At 26.6% G+C, this 17,269-nt stretch overlaps 4 protein-coding genes across 10 annotated transcripts; 2 read left to right on the top strand and 2 right to left on the bottom strand.

Annotated features, from left to right (window-relative positions):
* Nucleotides 1-59: 59 nt before the first annotated feature.
* On the top strand, nt 60-11,220 carry LOC126838877 (essential MCU regulator, mitochondrial). Of its 5 annotated transcripts, none has more exons than XM_050573648.1 (2): nt 60-547; nt 11,018-11,220. In XM_050573648.1, the coding sequence occupies exon 1, from the start codon at nt 263-265 to the stop codon at nt 515-517; it is 255 nt and encodes an 84-aa protein (XP_050429605.1). In that variant the 5' UTR covers nt 60-262; the 3' UTR covers nt 518-547; nt 11,018-11,220. The 5 variants fall into 5 exon arrangements, with proteins under 5 accessions (XP_050429605.1, XP_050429604.1, XP_050429603.1 ...); XM_050573647.1 differs by lacking the exon at nt 11,018-11,220 and adding an exon at nt 5,040-5,056; XM_050573646.1 differs by lacking the exon at nt 11,018-11,220 and adding an exon at nt 878-1,918.
* Nucleotides 1,224-5,917, bottom strand: LOC126838874 (matrix metalloproteinase-16-like). Of its 2 annotated transcripts, XM_050573639.1 has the most exons (12): nt 5,855-5,917; nt 5,711-5,759; nt 5,486-5,632; nt 5,219-5,340; nt 4,976-5,137; nt 4,555-4,691; nt 4,231-4,386; nt 3,796-4,049; nt 2,802-2,955; nt 2,078-2,219; nt 1,836-1,957; nt 1,224-1,507 (listed from the first exon to the last, which is right to left on the bottom strand). In XM_050573639.1, the coding sequence occupies exons 1-12, from the start codon at nt 5,875-5,877 to the stop codon at nt 1,392-1,394; spliced, it is 1,584 nt and encodes a 527-aa protein (XP_050429596.1). In that variant the 5' UTR covers nt 5,878-5,917; the 3' UTR covers nt 1,224-1,391. The 2 variants fall into 2 exon arrangements, with proteins under 2 accessions (XP_050429596.1, XP_050429595.1); XM_050573638.1 differs by having other exon boundaries at nt 5,711-5,900.
* Nucleotides 7,139-11,652, bottom strand: LOC126838876 (C-factor). The gene is made up of 5 exons (XM_050573643.1): nt 11,346-11,652; nt 8,871-8,919; nt 8,043-8,233; nt 7,831-7,977; nt 7,139-7,498 (listed from the first exon to the last, which is right to left on the bottom strand). The coding sequence occupies exons 1-5, from the start codon at nt 11,487-11,489 to the stop codon at nt 7,274-7,276; spliced, it is 756 nt and encodes a 251-aa protein (XP_050429600.1). The 5' UTR covers nt 11,490-11,652; the 3' UTR covers nt 7,139-7,273.
* LOC126838875 (thioredoxin reductase 1, mitochondrial) lies at nt 11,099-16,697 on the top strand. 2 transcript variants are annotated; one of them, XM_050573642.1, is made up of 9 exons: nt 11,099-11,314; nt 12,036-12,256; nt 12,362-12,486; nt 14,080-14,309; nt 14,380-14,597; nt 15,193-15,366; nt 15,427-15,615; nt 16,029-16,198; nt 16,263-16,697. In XM_050573642.1, exons 1-9 carry the CDS (start codon nt 11,296-11,298, stop codon nt 16,390-16,392), a joined length of 1,476 nt encoding a protein of 491 aa, XP_050429599.1. In that variant the 5' UTR covers nt 11,099-11,295; the 3' UTR covers nt 16,393-16,697. The 2 variants fall into 2 exon arrangements, with proteins under 2 accessions (XP_050429599.1, XP_050429598.1); XM_050573641.1 differs by lacking the exon at nt 11,099-11,314 and adding an exon at nt 11,780-11,964.
* Nucleotides 16,698-17,269: the final 572 nt, after the last annotated feature.

The following is a 17,269-nucleotide window of genomic DNA, read 5'->3' as shown; positions in this document are numbered from 1 at the left end:
ATACTAGGCATTAATAATTGATCAATTTTTAAACACGACCCATCTATTCTGTATTCTATGCTAAGATCTTCTAAGGCCGTAGCCCGTGATCACTGATAGATCAATTGATACGTAGAAACTAGACATTAAAATATTATAATGGGAAAAAACTGTTCTGCGATCTGTTATCATAATCTGTATATTTAGGTCTGTACTCTGTAATCAATTTTAATTAATTAATGAAATTTTTTACAAGCAAATAGCATTTTTACATATTTTTAAAATGAATACAAAAATTATCAACATTTTAAAGCTATCAAACAAAATTAAACAGCCATCAAATGTGCGTACAGCTACTACTTCGTCTACTGGAGCTTTATTACCTGAACCACAAAAAATTCCGTTTGGTCTATTAGGAATTATTTTTACTGTTGTCCCTGGATTATTAATTGGTGCTACAATTAGCAAGTACATGGCCAATTTTCTAGAGGAAAATGAATTATTTGTACCTTCAGATGATGATGACGATGAAGATTAAAGATAATATCAAACAAAAAATAAAAAACTAGTAAGTGAATACTAACAACTTACAATCGAAATTATAATGACAACAAGATTTTTTTTTTTGCTTTTATAATATTAATTGTTAAATTTTTTTAAATAGTAAATGCAATTTATACTAATTTATTCAACTACAGAATAGTTAATCTACGATGTTATTCATTGCTTAAGATGTTACATTATTTCATATTCTCTGTATTTTAATTTTATTTTAATGGATTTTATGGATAGTTAGTTTGTGATAATAGTATAATTTCTATTTTTTTTAAATTATGTAATTAGTTATTCAGTAGTTAGTATCTAGAATAATTTAATTTTTAATGTCTGTGAAAATTAGGTGTGGGACATCAACATTTGAATTTTTACAAAAAAACACTATTCTAGTCATACAAACGTCTTTTAATTGCTCATTTTAAATTGATTTCTTACATATGTATCAAAATTTAATTATATATGCTAAATACGTTAATGAAAATCAAAACTAAAAAATAAAATTGTAAAATTTTATCAAATTATTCCTTTCAATATTGTTTTGAAACAAGTTTTAGTATTGTATTCAGTTAAGTCACTATTTATTATATTATTAAATACTCCATTATTAACGAGACTCAAAAACGGTATTATCTATAAAAATAAAAATAAATGCAATTTTTTATGTCCTACTTCTAATACGTAAATGTATTAATATATTATATTTAAATCCTAGTATAATTTTTAATTTTGTATAATAATAATATTACAAATAAAATAATGTGTTGCTTCAGTAATATTACAAATGATCAATCATATATACATTTTATTACATAAATGTGTACACACTGATTGTATGATATAAAAATTGACTTATAATTTTAACAAATAGATCCAAATACAAATTCAGATGCATTTTTTGGATAACCGACTTCAGTTCTATTATTAAATCTGTTGTATTTCCAATACTGATTTCCTTTAAAGAAATATATTTCTCCTGAAAATTTTTTAAAAAATATATTTAAGCATAATATATATTAGGACTACACATATTTGTAAAAATGTAACATGGATAGCTAAATATAACTCTATATTTATAAAGCTATAATTCTTTGGTGAGTGGTCATAATCAGATAGATATACTTAAGCAAAAAAGAAATGGCAAATACTTTGATTCAGTAAAAAACAGCCTGATTTCAAACACATAAAATATAATTTTTTCTAAAATTGGACTTCACTGGTTATGGTTGCTCGCTGAAGAATTATACTACTATGTGATTAAGTTAAAGATTCAATATGTCCTTTGATAAATTAGTAGTACGTACCTGACTTCCATGTGAGAACATCATCTATTGGCGTTTTTACTCCTCTGAAATGTTCTTTAATATATCTGTGTATTTGTAACAACTTTTTGTTTTGATCATCATATATCCAAAAATATTCTCCACTAAAATATTATAATGACAGTAATGTTAATAATTCATTTTTACATGTCATAAATTTATATCAGTTACAAAAATTATCCTGAACAGAATTATATTTTTAAAAGTATTAGTTGACCACTAACCTAAATAAATATGTCAGTGGTGGTGTCCCATAGACCATAACTGCATCAACCTTTTTTATAAAATAAGGAAATTTGTAGTCCATTATGGATCTTGGGCTATCTTCAATTAAATGATTTCCATTAAAAACGTAATATTTGTTACCTATAAATTAAAAAAATATATAAATTTAATATATATATAAAAAATGTAATTAACATAAATTAGTTAAAAATTGTTAATTTATAGTTTATATTCATTAATATTGAATATATTTTAATTGAACTCTCGTACATAATTCAACTTGGCACAAGTTGTAAATCTATTAATGTAATGAAGTGGGAAAGGAATTAAAGACTTTCAGTTTTCTTTTTATTATTTATGACGAGAAATTCTCAACCGCTGTTTGTAATGAACAAAATTTACATTTCTTACTTTAACCAAAAAAGTATTATTTATTCCATAATAATATATAATATATTTGTATAAATAGCAAAACCCCGTTTTGTATATAAATTTAATAAAAATAAATCAAAAAAACCATTGTTTACTGAGTTATCTATTCACTTGATGAATTAATTATTAATTAATAAAAATGTTATTTACAAAAATATTTAGGTACTTTAATAAAAATACGTGTTTTGGTGACAATGTTGCCGTCTTCAGGGCTAAAGACACATGTATACAACAACTTTGAAATATTTAATATCCCCTAATTATAACCTAGAGATGAAATTATTTTCTTACCACTAAACATAACAATATTTGAATCCGGTCTTTCATACGCTGCGTCGATTCTTATATTATTTGCATCATTCTCGGTGAACAAATTAAAAAATGTCAACAATTTAACTGGATATCGAGGTAGTATCATTCCTGGCTCTCTTAGTCTCCATAACCACTAAAAAATTATTTAAAAACCATTTTTAATATATAGTATTAATTGGTACTAATATACCTACACAATTAGAAGTATTAATGCTACAAAATGACATTATTTTTTATTTTTAACATTGTAATTTGTAATATAGAAAAATGTTAAAATGTATGGCTTAGCCACTGGAGTTTGAGCCACACTCTAAGATGAACCACACTATCTTTTTACTGAGGGTAAAGTTATAGGCAATTTTACACAAAATCCTAATCCTTATTACTAAAATCATAATTCTTGTTTGCTAAAACTATAATAAGTATTTGTTAATACAGTAATAGTAAAAGATATTTTATTGATAATTATTATTATTATTTGACAGACTAATCACCTCTATGAGAGAAATTATCATATGTTTTTCCATAATCCATTAAACCTATAGTGGTATTTAAAATAGTGATGGCTAGTAGACAATAATAATTAAATTATGAATTTAAAAATAATAAGTTTAACACAGTTTTGTTGGAAATAAAATTAATAAAAAACAAGAAATATTATAATAATTATTTAATGTTATTTATGTATACTATTTGTTTTAAATATCTTATTTTGAAAATCTTTTCCCAACAAAACAGCAAAAGCTTATCATCTTCTAAATGCTATATTATTGATGTCTACGTTAATTATTGATTTTGTAGTAAAATTTACCCTAACATTTTTTATTGTGGCTTTTCTTTACTGTAGGGTGCTGTCTTTGAATTTCGTCAGTTATCAAAGCTCACAAGTAAAATTACAATCATTTTAATGTTTAAATTAAAAGTATTTTTTGTGTTTGAACAAATCATATGTTTTTATTCATTTTAAACTTACATCTTTTTTGAATACAAATAACTGACCACGAAAACATGAAATGGCGTCAAAATTTCCTTTGCAATCAGAAGTTCTGTCTCGAGTAGGAAATATTGGCTTTGGAGTTGTAATTGATTCTGGAGTGACAACATCATCATCAGTACAACTTTCTTCACTAAAAGAAGTCCAGTGTACATGTGGTTTGTTTGGTAAAACAGATATTGGTCGCCTGGTAGACTTTAAACCATCACGATCCTCATACATTGACTTCTTCACTAGAATGTAATAATATAATAAATGATCACAACATTTTTAATAACATGATAAATTGGGTTTATACAGATTTAAATATTATAGTATTTTACAAAAGCAAGTGCCATTGATTTGTAGTTAAAGTCTTAAATTTGATTGAATCTATAGAAAAATAAGTAATTATTAGATTTATTATAATATTACCATAAAGAGAATACATTCCCATTATGTCATCGTATCCAATTTCTTGGGGAGTTGGTCCTTTATAGTATGGGTTCATTATAGAATCACTTTCTGACGAGTGCCCTAATCCTAGGCTATGGCCCATTTCGTGGATAGCGACAGAATAAAAATTCACACCTTCATCAACATATTATATAACATTCAAATGTCAAAATAAGCCTTATCGATATTAATGTTTATGAATAAATATATCAACATTAAACATATATACAAATTTGTCAGCTGTAGTTGATGCTCTTTAAAAACATAGACTTTTAATACATTAAATAATATACAATTAAATACCCTCATTAATATTATTATCAATATTGCTTAAAGTCCAATTTTCACTGCTGTCGAAATGTATGTCTCCTCCCAGCGAACCATAGTCGGTAGGATAGTATGCGTGCGCCAGCACATTTCCTGGGCCATCAAAAGGAAATCTGACATAATATCAACAAATGTCAAATATATATTGTTATGTTTAAAGGTTCCTTAACTTTCTTCTAGGTCTATGGCTCCCTTTTATATTCCTCATTTCGTATTTAATGTATTTATTTTAATTTTAATACTTGATTATTTGTAAAACAAATCCCTATAGTATAATAATATGCATAGTAAAGTGATAGCATTTTCCTGCCCTTTCTCTTCAAAAATTTCCCTGCTAAAGAGCTTTTTTTGTTAATATTGTGGTATTGTTATTTGTTAGCAATTGAATATAACTTACTGATCTCCGTGGTAATCTTCACTAAACGATATAATAATGTCAGCTTTATTATTTTGTGTTTCAGAAAAATTAAGACGACTATATGGACCCCACATTTGGAACGCTCTTTGTATTTCATCTTTAACACCCTCCCTAGATAGTTTTGGTGTCACATTTGATATACTAAACAAATAATATCTGTATCTTTAAGTTAGCTGTTAACTTATAAATAAAAAATATAGATATGAAATTGTTCGGTATTACTAATATGTTAAAAACTGTTTGTTCCAACCACTCGACGAAGCAGCAAATCGTTTACTTCTAACATAATTATGGTCTAGGGATCTTGACACATCTGTTACACCACATCTTTTGGATTTGATCAACTAAAATAGTAATGCAATAACCATAAACTATAAAGAATACTTTGACTATAGTTTTGAAAATTAATTTAACTTAATAATGTTAATAATGACCTAATAATAATCTAATAAGATGATCTAATATGATCTAATAAGACTTAATAATGACCTTAAGAGTGTCACTGTTAATGTTTCCAGTTTCTTCTAAACCTCCAAATTTTTGTACCAGTTTTAAAGCGGATATTAAGGAGTCTGACGTGCTTAATGCTTGTGGTCCATTTTGATCCAAATAACCATATTTTTGCATAAACTCAAGCTACAAAAAGGTGATAAGTTTAATAATAACTAATAAGTATCATAATTTAGTAGATAATTGCATTTTATATTTATTTACAGTCTCTTGGTTGATATTATCACTTCGATTTATTGGCAAACAATTTATTCTATTAACAGATAAGTAAAATACTATGTAAAATATCTTTAAAAACATTATTTTTATTTTAGTTTATATTATACACTAAAATATTAATAAGTATACTTATTAATATAACTGAACATCATCTAGATCCCATTATAACAATACTAAACTGAATAAAATAAATAAGATCACTTTTTGTTTTTAATATTTTAATATATTATTAATTCTAAAGTTCATTGATTTTTTAACAACGTAAATGACCTTTGAGCCCTTTTAGGTAATCTGAAAAAAATCTACAATACAAATTCTCAATATCCTATCAATAGGAGTTAATTAGTGATCTAACATGGGAAATCCAGCAATATTCATAATATAAAAACTATCACAATATTATTTTCAGATGCCAATATAATATAGATACTACATCTATTATATTTTTAATACTGAACTGTGAACCGTGAAAAAATTTAATACAACATAACATAACATAATTATACCCATTATTATAACCCATAGTGATTTAATAACCTCTAAAAAAATACTTTAGTTGGACTAATTGTATATTAATAAAAAACTTATTTAAAATTATATTGGGTTTTTTTAATCTGTAATAAATTATAATAAACTGTAAGAAATTTTGCTAACCACTTCATAACTTAGATATATTATTTATTAGAATTACATTAATGGGGTCGTGGCTTTATTAAGGAGCAAAGTATAAGAACGTAATATTTGACAAAAAAATCGTTTTACTTATTGATATAATATAATTAACTAGTTTTCAGAACAACTTTTACAAGCTTTAGGATATAAATGCATAATTTATTTTGACTGTACAATATTTTTGATGAGATAGCTATTTAAATAGTGAAGCACGGCTTTACGGAAAAACGCAACTGGTTTAAAAATATGGTAACATAAGTATTATTTTCATAATTTAAATTGCTACATTTTTTCAAAAACACATGTTATATGGTTATAATAAATCTATCTTCACTATAACTTTAAGACCTGAAGGCCATAAACTATACTTAAAAAACAAAATAATGAAAAATATTTAACTCCTCTAAGGAAAAATGTTAATGTTATTTTCTTGATTTTACAATGTATATAGTACAGTAGTATTATATCAAAATAATATACCAAATGAGTTTGTAGCTAAATTGACAACTGGCTTAAGTAGTGATCATTTAATTATTAAATGGGACTCACTTTTTCAAAAGGTTACATAAAATAATATGTTTCCTAGTATTTAAAGCAATATTATTCTAAATAATTATACTAGTTGTGAAATAAAAAAAAAAATGTTTTATCAAAGTATAATATATAAAAAAAACTAATACAATTATTAAACATATATAAATTTTAAATTATTAATGATAAACATATTGTAATAGAAAGTTATTAATTTATACATAGGTATTTAATTAAAATGAACATTATCTTGCATTTATCTAGTCATACATATATTTTTTTTTAATTTACTAACATATTTACTATATTTTAATACAAAACTATTTAACAAATTACAAATATGAATTACCAAGGAAGTTTTTTCCCTTGATAATCGTACAGTCCTCCGTTATGCGACTCATTGACTTCTGATAAAAATTTGCAGATTCCAGCTACAGACTGATCAACTGTGAGAGGAGCATTAGATCCACCCATTGATGTTTTTACCCATCCAGGATGAAGATTCACAGCTAGGACACCATCACTTTTAAGATCTATACTTAATGATTTTGTTGCAGCATTCAAAGCAATCTGAAATAATAATAATTATTACTTAGGAATTCAAACACAATAATCCAAATAAAATTATTTAATAAAAAATGATATTGATTCTAATTAAATTAAAATTGTCTATCGTTTAGTTAAGGATAAATCTATTAACTGAAAGATAGTTGTAAGTACCAAGTATATGGTTCCAATTCATAAAATTTTACTTTAAAGGAAAGAGTAAACAGAGAAAATTTCAGTTTTATTTGGAGAGCAAATTCCTAAAAAAGAAAAGACATATACTTAATAAAAAAAAAATTGTCTTGTAATAAATATAAAAAACTTATTTCAACAATTGGTGAATGTTTCCAAAATACCTTGCTTGTTCTGTATGGGTAAAATCCTCCTTGGTCGTTTAAAGTAATAGAGCTCATGATTGAACTGATATTAAGAATAACAGCTTTAGACATGCCAACAGAGTTCTCACTTGTCTTAGAAGCAGTTTTTAGCAGTGGAACAAATGCCTAAAAAAATATATATATATAGATGAACATAAAGTAAATTATAATTACTAATAGTATCATATTACTTGTGTAAGCATAATGGGACCAATAGTGTTAATTTTAAAATGATTTAAAAGATCGTCTGATTTGACTAAACCGATTCTAGTAAATTTTGATGATATACCAGCATTATTGATTAATACATTTAATCCTTTATCTTTAACAATAGTTGAAACTTGAGATGCCAAATTAAAAAATGATCCATTGTCAATCAAATCTGCAAATTGAGTTCATAAGAATATAAATGTTAAAATGTTTAATTAAAATTAAATTTAAAAATATTAGATTTTTAAGTAATGATTTTGATTATATCATGTAAAATAATTTCTTTAAAACCGTTATAGAAACTACCAAAGTTTATTTAAAGGCGCTTTGCCTTTAAATAAACTTTGGTAGTTTCCACCGAATGCCAAATAGTACTACATATAAATCATCATTATAGGTAGGTATACAAAAGCAAAATAACTTTTTACCATAGCAGGGGTTAAAATAATTGCTAAAGGCTATGTAATTTTTTTGTTCACAGTGAGGGTCAATGAGGATTTTCCAGATTAACATACGTTTTGTTTATAAACTTGCCTAATCTTCACGTTCCACATAAAAAAATTGAAATACATTGTTTTATGAAAGGATAATTGAGAACACTACTACTACTGCTACTACTAAAAGGATAATATACATATATATAGTATAGTACATACACTAATATAGCAACAGAGTAATTCCGAAAAACACGAAATAAAATTGTTTTTGGAAAAAAATTGTGATTTATTGCAGTTGAGTAGCTGCATACTCTGTGCACATGTGCTTATGATTGTAATATCAAATATTATAATGTAGTAAAATAATTTTACCTGCTTCATAGACGTGAAGTTTAGAATTTGCTGTTAATTCCATGAGTTCCTAAAAACAAGTAATAATACATTTTCAATAACAAGGTGCACATAAAAATAAATTTTCTGAATCTAATTTAACAGACAAATATAAATCATAGAAACAAAAAAAATAAATGTTTTTTGAAAATATTAAAAGTAAACCTTTTTTTGACTAGAGTTATAAAATTAAACTCCTAATAATAGCATAATTATTAAATTATTATATTTTAGAAGCTGATAGCCCCTATTCCTGACCACATATTGCACAGTCACCACTTTGTATTGTTGTCATGACATAGTTATAACTTCAAAGATTATAAACTATAATAATTAAAAATGCACTTAATATCAAATAGTCATATAATAAAAATAAATAAAAATAATAACTAGTAATTATTTTTAACTATAAACATATTTTCAGTTTAGAAGTAGGTAGATATTATGTATATCAATTGTTATTAAAAATAATATAATTAATATATATACACACTATTAGAAAGACTAAACACATATTATTCATGAAGTATGTTTTAAAATTATAGAGCATATTCTACTCAGTATATATCTGGGCCCTGAGGGTGCAAATTTTAGGTATTTAAATAATTGGAATAACGCCATAGGAACATGATCCTCATGATTTGGGGTATTCAATCACATAGTAGGTATTTATTATTTATTAGTTGAGAAAACCCGAACACGAAAACCTAATGATACTAGGCGGCCACAGCTATAGGCGTACTTAGGGGTGGCTAAAGAGGAATTAGCCCCCCCCCAAACCCAATTGGCCTTTTTATTTCAGTAAAATTTTTATTTAATGTTCTATTGCCTAAATAAGTATAAAACAATTTTTTTTCAAATGTGCCTTTTTTATATATATTTTTAATACTTAGGTTTTTTAGACTAGTTGCATAACGTTTGATTGTGGTTTATGTGTCTGGCGGCAAGACCTATTGGGACGGTGGGGTGAAGGATTATTATTGTCATTGAAGACTACTTTTCCATAGCTAAGTATAAACAAATACAAAATAAAAACATTATATTATATATATATATATATATATATATATATATATATATATATATATATAAAACTTATTGCAGATATTATAAAAATTGTTGAAAACCCGTGGTAAAATGAAATGTTTTTTATTTTTTTTATGTTAAAACATTTTGGGGTATATGCCATGTTAAAAAATATAACCAATTCATTGCCTATTCTACTGACAAATAGTACAGATAGTGTTTTTTATACATTAAAAATATATCGGTTTGTTTTGGCAAGTGGAGCTTGTTACATACGTAAGTTGAATTATAATTACTATAGTAAATTAAAACACAACAATTTTACAGTAGGTATTATTTTAAAGAATAAATGTTTAAGATAACTCTTAGAAGTCAAATTTTAACCTAAATATTTAATTCATCAATTAAGTATAGTGAAACCAAAAACTGGTTTGTTATGTAATAATTTGTGTTATTTGCTTTTTAATAATAGATAGATATTAATAGATATTAGTTCAAAGACATCTTTGTGTGATATTTAAATCAAATATCACATTTTTCGTTGTTTAAATCTTTTCTCAGCTGACAATTATCACTAATAACAATATAAAATGTTTTTTTTTTATAATAGAGAACTATAAATTAATATTATCAGATAAAACAAGAAAAGAAAAAAAGGGACGATAATTGTGGGTGGAAAAAAATTTCATAATAGTACACGCCTCACTTTGCCATTGACCATAAGGGGAACGGAACGGGCTATTAAATAAAAGACAAATATTTGATAAAAAGTGGTCTAGAAGCCTTTAAAAAAAAATTAAACATTCCAACTAATTTTAAGGCGTGCAAATATTATTTTTTTCTAGTTATATAATTTTTTATATACGTTAAGTGGACAATTTACGAAAAATAAAGATATTGTAGGTTACATTAGTGTCTAAATATTGTCTGGGACTAAAGCCCCCCCAAAAATCAACCCCTAAGTCCGCCTATGGCCACAGCTGTAGTAGATGATGGCACTTGACAGAACTCGGATCTAGAACAATATTTTTTTAAATTTAATATATTCCCCCAACTAAAATATTTCTTCCATGAAAAAAGGCGGTACTTCTTGCTGTTTACAGATAAGGCAAACGAGAAAGCACGTCTACCGAGTTACGAGTATCGGTCTTATGTCATTACTCATTAGTCATTACTCCATAGTCGAGAGTTTTGTGTTGGTGTACTAAAAAACACTACACAGAAAACAGCAAATCAACGATTAGCAACCAGTTAACAGTTATTTCATAAATCGTTTTTTTTTTTTAATTATTACAAACTTATTATTATAATACGAAAATATAAGTAGTATTTATTTATTAATTTAAAAATCAACGTCAACGGAAATTTTTGACAACTCACGATGGCTCCGGTCGAACCCAGTGAGTATAAAAAGCTAGTAATAGTAGGTACCTTTGCTTTCCCCTTGTCTCTGCATGTCGCAAACACGTATTCTACTTGTGGTTGCTGGTTGGCTAGCAAATTTTTCACCAGACCCAAGCCTATTCCTCGATTAGCTCCTGTTATTAATATAGAACACATTTTTACGAATCGCATATAATAAGTTGTGAATATTGTAACAGTAATGAGTTATGACTTTATTTTTGATTTCGTGGAAGAAGCAACTTAATAAATGTGACTTGTGTTATAAAGAACAAAGCAATGAAACCACTATTAACCATGTTACGTAACGTTTACATCAAGGAATCAAGGAAAATATAATAAATGTATTTTTCAATTTTGCGATTTCACTTGCGAGGACTGATAACCTTATCAAATATCACATTTATTTATCAACTATCATTGTCAATTCACCGTGAGATTACATGATGATAGCATTACATAATATAATTTATAAAATAATTGGGTATTTAATTTAATTTTTAAATAAACACAATTTTCTTAGTTAAAAATAATATAATTTAGAAGATGCGTTTTAAATTTTTGTCTTCTATTAACATTATACACACACAATATGTACGTTTTTGTAAGGATTCATTAAGGATCAACTGTGCAAGAAGAATGAGTTTGTGTAATTTATAATCGTTTTTTACACTTGTTTATTATTTTATTATTATTTACTTATTATTTTTTTTTTTTCAGACGGACAGTACGATTTTGACCTTTTGGTCTTGGGTGGAGGCTCAGGGGGTTTAGCCTGTGCTAAAGAAGCAACAAATTTTGGTAAGAAAGTAGTAGTTCTAGACTTTGTCCTTCCGACACAAAGAGGTACAACCTGGGGAATTGGTGGTACTTGTGTCAATGTAGGTTGCATTCCAAAAAAACTCATGCATCAAGCTGCTCTTCTTGGAGAATGTATTCATGTAAGTTTTAAGTATAAGCAAAATTGAGTATGATACTTTTGAATGTTTGAACTAAAAATCTTATAATAGTTATAATAAAACCTAAATAATTTAATTATTTTGTAGGATGCTCAAAGCTATGGTTGGGAAATACAAGGACCTATATCTTTTAAATGGGATTCATTAGTCGAAGCTGTGCAAAATCATATTAAATCTGTCAACTGGGTCACTCGTGTGCAATTGAGAGACAAGTAAATATTCTTTAATGTAACTAGCAAAATTTTAAATAATATACCCTTGTATTATATTAATATTTACAACTCCTAAAATCTATCTGAGTTCTTTGGACTTACTGACTTTGTGGAGTTGGCTTGTTCATGATGTCAGCATTCTGCTCTATCTTGGAAATAAACATCCAACAAAAACAATATCTTGTTGAACTTTGTGTTTTGGTCTTTTGAGAAATTGGGATTTTTTACGAGTCTGATCCTATTTAATCAATTAGATTGCCTCTATATATTATTGTTTACATTTCTGGCTGGTTGAATAATTCCTTTAAAAGTAATATTAACTAAGCTTATTCTTGTACTGCTTTATTTAAAGCTATATATACTGATTCACTTGTGCTGGCCAGGCACACATTGAGTCTCAGGCAACGTAGCGTTCCTAAGTGAGATTTTCTGAGATCTACCGGTTACAAGTGCATATTGAAGGACAGAGTAAGGCTAAAAGTACTGCGTCTATGTTGGCCTGCATGTAGTTGTGTTCACAATTTCAGTTTACTGCTCTAAGCCGACTGCGTCTCGATATGTGCCTATCATTAAATACTGGTGACTGCGTGAACTTCGTACACTGGCCCTAATCCTAACAAAATAAATAACCCAGATGTTGTCCTTTGTGTATCCAAGTCACCTGGATAGTTTACATCACTGTATTCAATCAACTTATTTTTTTCTTTAGAACTAAAAAGTCAACCAAAATTAATTGTTTTCTTTAAATATTATAAAATATATTTCACTATTGTCCAATACTGTTCTTCTAGATTTTGTACTTATATTGACTGAAAAAGTATATTGTTTTGTCATTTGACTGTAGTATAATAAAATTAGAACACAACCCAACTGCTTTGCGATAGAATACTCCATGAGCATAGTTAGTAGTTTCTTGCTTACCATCCAATACATGGTATTTGAACTGAATTTCTTTCAGCATTATTAAACTTCATTGATATACGTTGACAATATAACTTTTGGTCTTAAATTATTATTCCATGTGTTTTTCGCTCATCCAATTTTTCCTAGAAATTCATTCAATTCACCTTAAAAAATGTGGAAATTTTATTCTATATAGGTATCTCAGTAGTTTGAAATTTGGGTCCATAAATTGTTGGACTAATAGGTTTATACAGAAGCGTAACAAATAATAAAAGGTTTGAATAATTGAAAAAAATCAATGTTTATTATTAATATGTGTAGTGTGTACATATAAGTATGAATGGTGAATATTTTCGAATCATCATTAAATACTCTATGTACACAGATTATTAAATACTATATCATCTTACAAAATACATATAATATGGTGACTTGTTTAATATTCCAACAAAACATAATAAACTAATTATATATTTTAAGAGTTGCATATTTGTACTATTAGTTAATTAATTAGGGGTTAGCTAACTTGTCTATTCTTACATAAAGATGAATTTATAATTTTGATCAGAAGAACATTATTTAAAAAATATTTATTCATCATAAAAAAAAAAATAGGTATTTGTTGTACTAAAAATATAAATTTTGAGAACTTGCTTATTTAATGTAATGTTATATCATTTTTCCAAATAGAAAAATTGAATATGTTAATGGTCATGGAGTATTTGAAGATAATCATACAGTTATTGCTAAAATGAAAAATGGAAAAGAACGGCGATTAACAGCAAAGGATATTGTTATAGCAGTTGGAGGACGTCCACGATACCCTGATTTTCCTGGTTGTAAAGAATTTTGTATTACAAGTGATGATATTTTCTCATTAACTAATCCGCCTGGTGATACCTTAGTGATTGGTGCTGGATGTAAGTATTGTCAATCATGAATTTTATGACTTTAATTAACATTATTAAATAATATTACTATTACTTACAGATATTGGTTTAGAATGTGCTGGATTTTTGAAAGGTTTAGGTTATCATTCTACTGTAATGGTACGCTCTATGGTTTTAAGAGGATTTGATAGGGATATGGTTAATTTAATTCAAGCTGAAATGGAGGATAAAGGTGTAAAATTCCTTATAGGAAAAGTACCTACAAAAGTAACCAAACAGTCCAATGGTAAATTACTAGTAGAATGGAAAGGAGATGAAGTAATCATTTTATTTTATTAATAAATAATATGAACAAGAATATATGTATATCAGTTATAACTAGTAAAATAATATTATGTAAAAAAGATATTAATTAATATAAGTAATATTAATGACTATACTAATAAAATAGTATACATATAATAATTAATGAATTAAGATAAATAAAAAGTACTTAAAGGCAATTAAACCAAACAAAAACAATATTTCATTATGATAAAATAAAACTATCTATTATTATTACATAACAAATATAAGAACTTTTTGTCGGTATTTCACTTCACAAAGACATGTCAAACTACTCTCTGACGCTCATCACTTTTCTACAGACTATCTTAAATCCCCACATTTGAGTTGGTCTAATCAGGGGCGTAGCTAGACATTTTTTTTTTGGGGTAGGCCCACTATAAACCATTGATAAACAATTACTAATAATTAATTTTTTTTTTTCTATATATATTTAGAAAATTTTGGGTAGGTCCAGGCCTACCAACTGGCTACGCCCCTGGGTCTAATGTATACATTTTATCTTCTAATTTATCTTTTGTCTTATTTTCTAGTTCTTAAATTTATGCTTATAAAAATTGTATTATAGAATGGCCAGGCTGAATTTGACACAGTTCTTGTAGCTACTGGACGTAGACCATTATCTGAGGAATTAAACCCAACTCTTGCTGGACTTCAGGTTCATCCCGAATCCGGAAAATTTGTAGTAAATTATGAACAAACAAATGTTCCAAATATATATGCTGTTGGTGATGTAATTCATGTAAGTATTTATTGTTAAATTTTGTTGTCAATTAATATTGATTAGGTATAAATTAATTAGGGAAAACCTGAATTAACTCCTGTTGCCATTCAAGCCGGAAAATTACTAGCTGCTAGACTTTATAACGGAAGTAAAGAACAAATGGATTATGATAATATTGCGACAACAGTATTTTCACCTCTTGAATATGGTTGTGTTGGACTTACTGAAGATGAAGCTATTGCAAGATTTACTGAATCTAAAATTGAGGTAATTAAATTTAGAATGGTGTATCGTTGATTCATAACATACTCATAATGAATATACATACAAGATGTAAAATATGTAATTGGTATAGGTTATAGACAAAAAACATTATTAAATAAATTAAGTTATTAACTAATAAAGAAGAATTTGAATAGTTTTGTTAGTACTTGTATGTTTAAAGTTCACGTATGTTGTCCTGCATTGAATCAGTATTCCGTTCAATACATATTAAAAAAAAAAATAGCTTACTTTTTAAAATTTTAAAAAAATTTGAGGAAAAAAACAGTTTTTAAAAAATGTTTTAGATTTTCTTAGTTATAGTTTTGAAACCAACAGTAAAATACATTTTGCGTTGTGGGTAAAATATATATTTTATTATTTAACTTTACAATTTATTTATTGTATGCTTTTTTCAGGTCTATCATGCCTATTATAAACCTACAGAATTTTTCATTCCTCAAAAAAATGTTAAACATTGTTATTTAAAAGTCATTGCACTACTTGAGGCACCACAAAAAGTATTAGGTATGCATTTTATAGGACCCCAAGCAGGTGAAGTTATTCAAGGCTATGCTGCAGCTATAAAGTAAGTTAAAAATAAGGTTTTTTTTATAACTTATATAAATTCTAAAAATATGTTATTCCTTCAGAGCTGGATTAACTTTTGAACACTTAAAAGATACAGTTGGTATACATCCTACAATATCAGAAGAATTTACAAGAGTCGCTATTACAAAACGATCAGGTGAAGACCCAACTCCACAAAGTTGTTGTAGTTGAATTTTTTATTTAATACTTGCAAATAATTATATTATGCCAATCTTATTCCTGTGGTAACGGTAACACATACATTAATATTATACATAAATAGTATACAAATATTATGTATAAATAGTATACAACAATAATTTATAATCATATATTTTTGCATAATTATTATACTCATATTTTTAAAATGTATCACTAAATATTTTGTTTTGTACTAGATAGTTATTTCTCTAGATATTGATATCGATGGTGGAAAGGCTTGTCATAAACAACATAAATTTGCATTAGTACATTAAGTGCTAGTGTTCTTATAGTTTTTTTACAGCTGTTTTTATTTTTTGAACATTTTCATTTTGGTTAAGTTATGTTCATGAGTCATGACCATTGGAGTTTAAAAATAGGTTAGGAAAAAATGATGAGGATTTTGCAATTTGGAGATCTTGGCATAAGAGATAGTTACTTTAAATTAAAACTTCTATAAAAATAACTGCTGCTTACGATAGCTGCAACAAAAATTAAGTATTCCCATTTAATGGGTCGTTACTTAAATTATGAGAATGTCAGAATTCTCTATAAGTAATTTAAACACTATTCAAACTAATGAATTGACACTTCAAAAACTATTTAAGCCTCGAAAATTTCCTTAAATATTTCAATTTAACTCCTAATGAGGAGTGTTAGAAAAGAGGAAAACATGCAGTATAGCGGACAATTTTTATTTGGGTCAGCCGATTCTCGGGTTTGAGGATTACCATTTATGTAGAAACGACGATGGCAGCATTAAGAAACTCATATGTTCTGGAGGTTCAATACCAATCTTTATGCTCCAATGCCATTTTTGTCTGAAAAAAATGAATTATCAAAATCCATGTTTATGAACTCTAGAAAT

This window comes from Adelges cooleyi, unplaced genomic scaffold (assembly GCF_023614345.1).
Source record: "Adelges cooleyi isolate 19-005CV unplaced genomic scaffold, UGA_ACOO_1.1 ACOO_flye_CR_arks_rails_tigmint_CR_PRNA_30, whole genome shotgun sequence".
Taxonomy (NCBI): domain Eukaryota; kingdom Metazoa; phylum Arthropoda; class Insecta; order Hemiptera; family Adelgidae; genus Adelges; species Adelges cooleyi.
This window is presented reverse-complemented; position numbering and strand designations above follow the sequence as displayed.

Excerpts from the sequence above, each read along its gene's own strand:
- LOC126838877 (XM_050573648.1), top strand. The coding sequence starts at position 263 with ATGAATACAAAAATTATCAACATTTTAAAGCTATCAAACAAAATTAAA.
- LOC126838874 (XM_050573638.1), bottom strand. The coding sequence starts at position 5,806 with ATGTTTTTAAAGATATTTTACATAGTATTTTACTTATCTGTTAATAGA. Across the intron at positions 4,692-4,975 it reads GAAGATTACCACGGAGATCA|ATTTCCTTTTGATGGCCCAG; the intron begins GTAAGTTATATT and ends ATATTATGTCAG. Across the intron at positions 4,050-4,230 it reads GGGAATGTATTCTCTTTATG|TGAAGAAGTCAATGTATGAG; the intron begins GTAATATTATAA and ends ATTACATTCTAG.
- LOC126838876 (XM_050573643.1), bottom strand. The coding sequence starts at position 11,489 with ATGCGATTCGTAAAAATGTGTTCTATATTAATAACAGGAGCTAATCGA. Across the intron at positions 7,978-8,042 it reads GTCCCATTATGCTTACACAA|GCATTTGTTCCACTGCTAAA; the intron begins GTAATATGATAC and ends ATATTTTTTTAG. Across the intron at positions 7,499-7,830 it reads ACCCATACAGAACAAGCAAG|ATTGCTTTGAATGCTGCAAC; the intron begins GTATTTTGGAAA and ends TTATTATTTCAG.
- LOC126838875 (XM_050573641.1), top strand. The coding sequence starts at position 11,862 with ATGCGTTTTAAATTTTTGTCTTCTATTAACATTATACACACACAATAT. Across the intron at positions 11,965-12,035 it reads TGCAAGAAGAATGAGTTTGT|ACGGACAGTACGATTTTGAC; the intron begins GTAATTTATAAT and ends TTTTTTTTTCAG. Across the intron at positions 12,487-14,079 it reads CGTGTGCAATTGAGAGACAA|AAAAATTGAATATGTTAATG; the intron begins GTAAATATTCTT and ends TTTTCCAAATAG.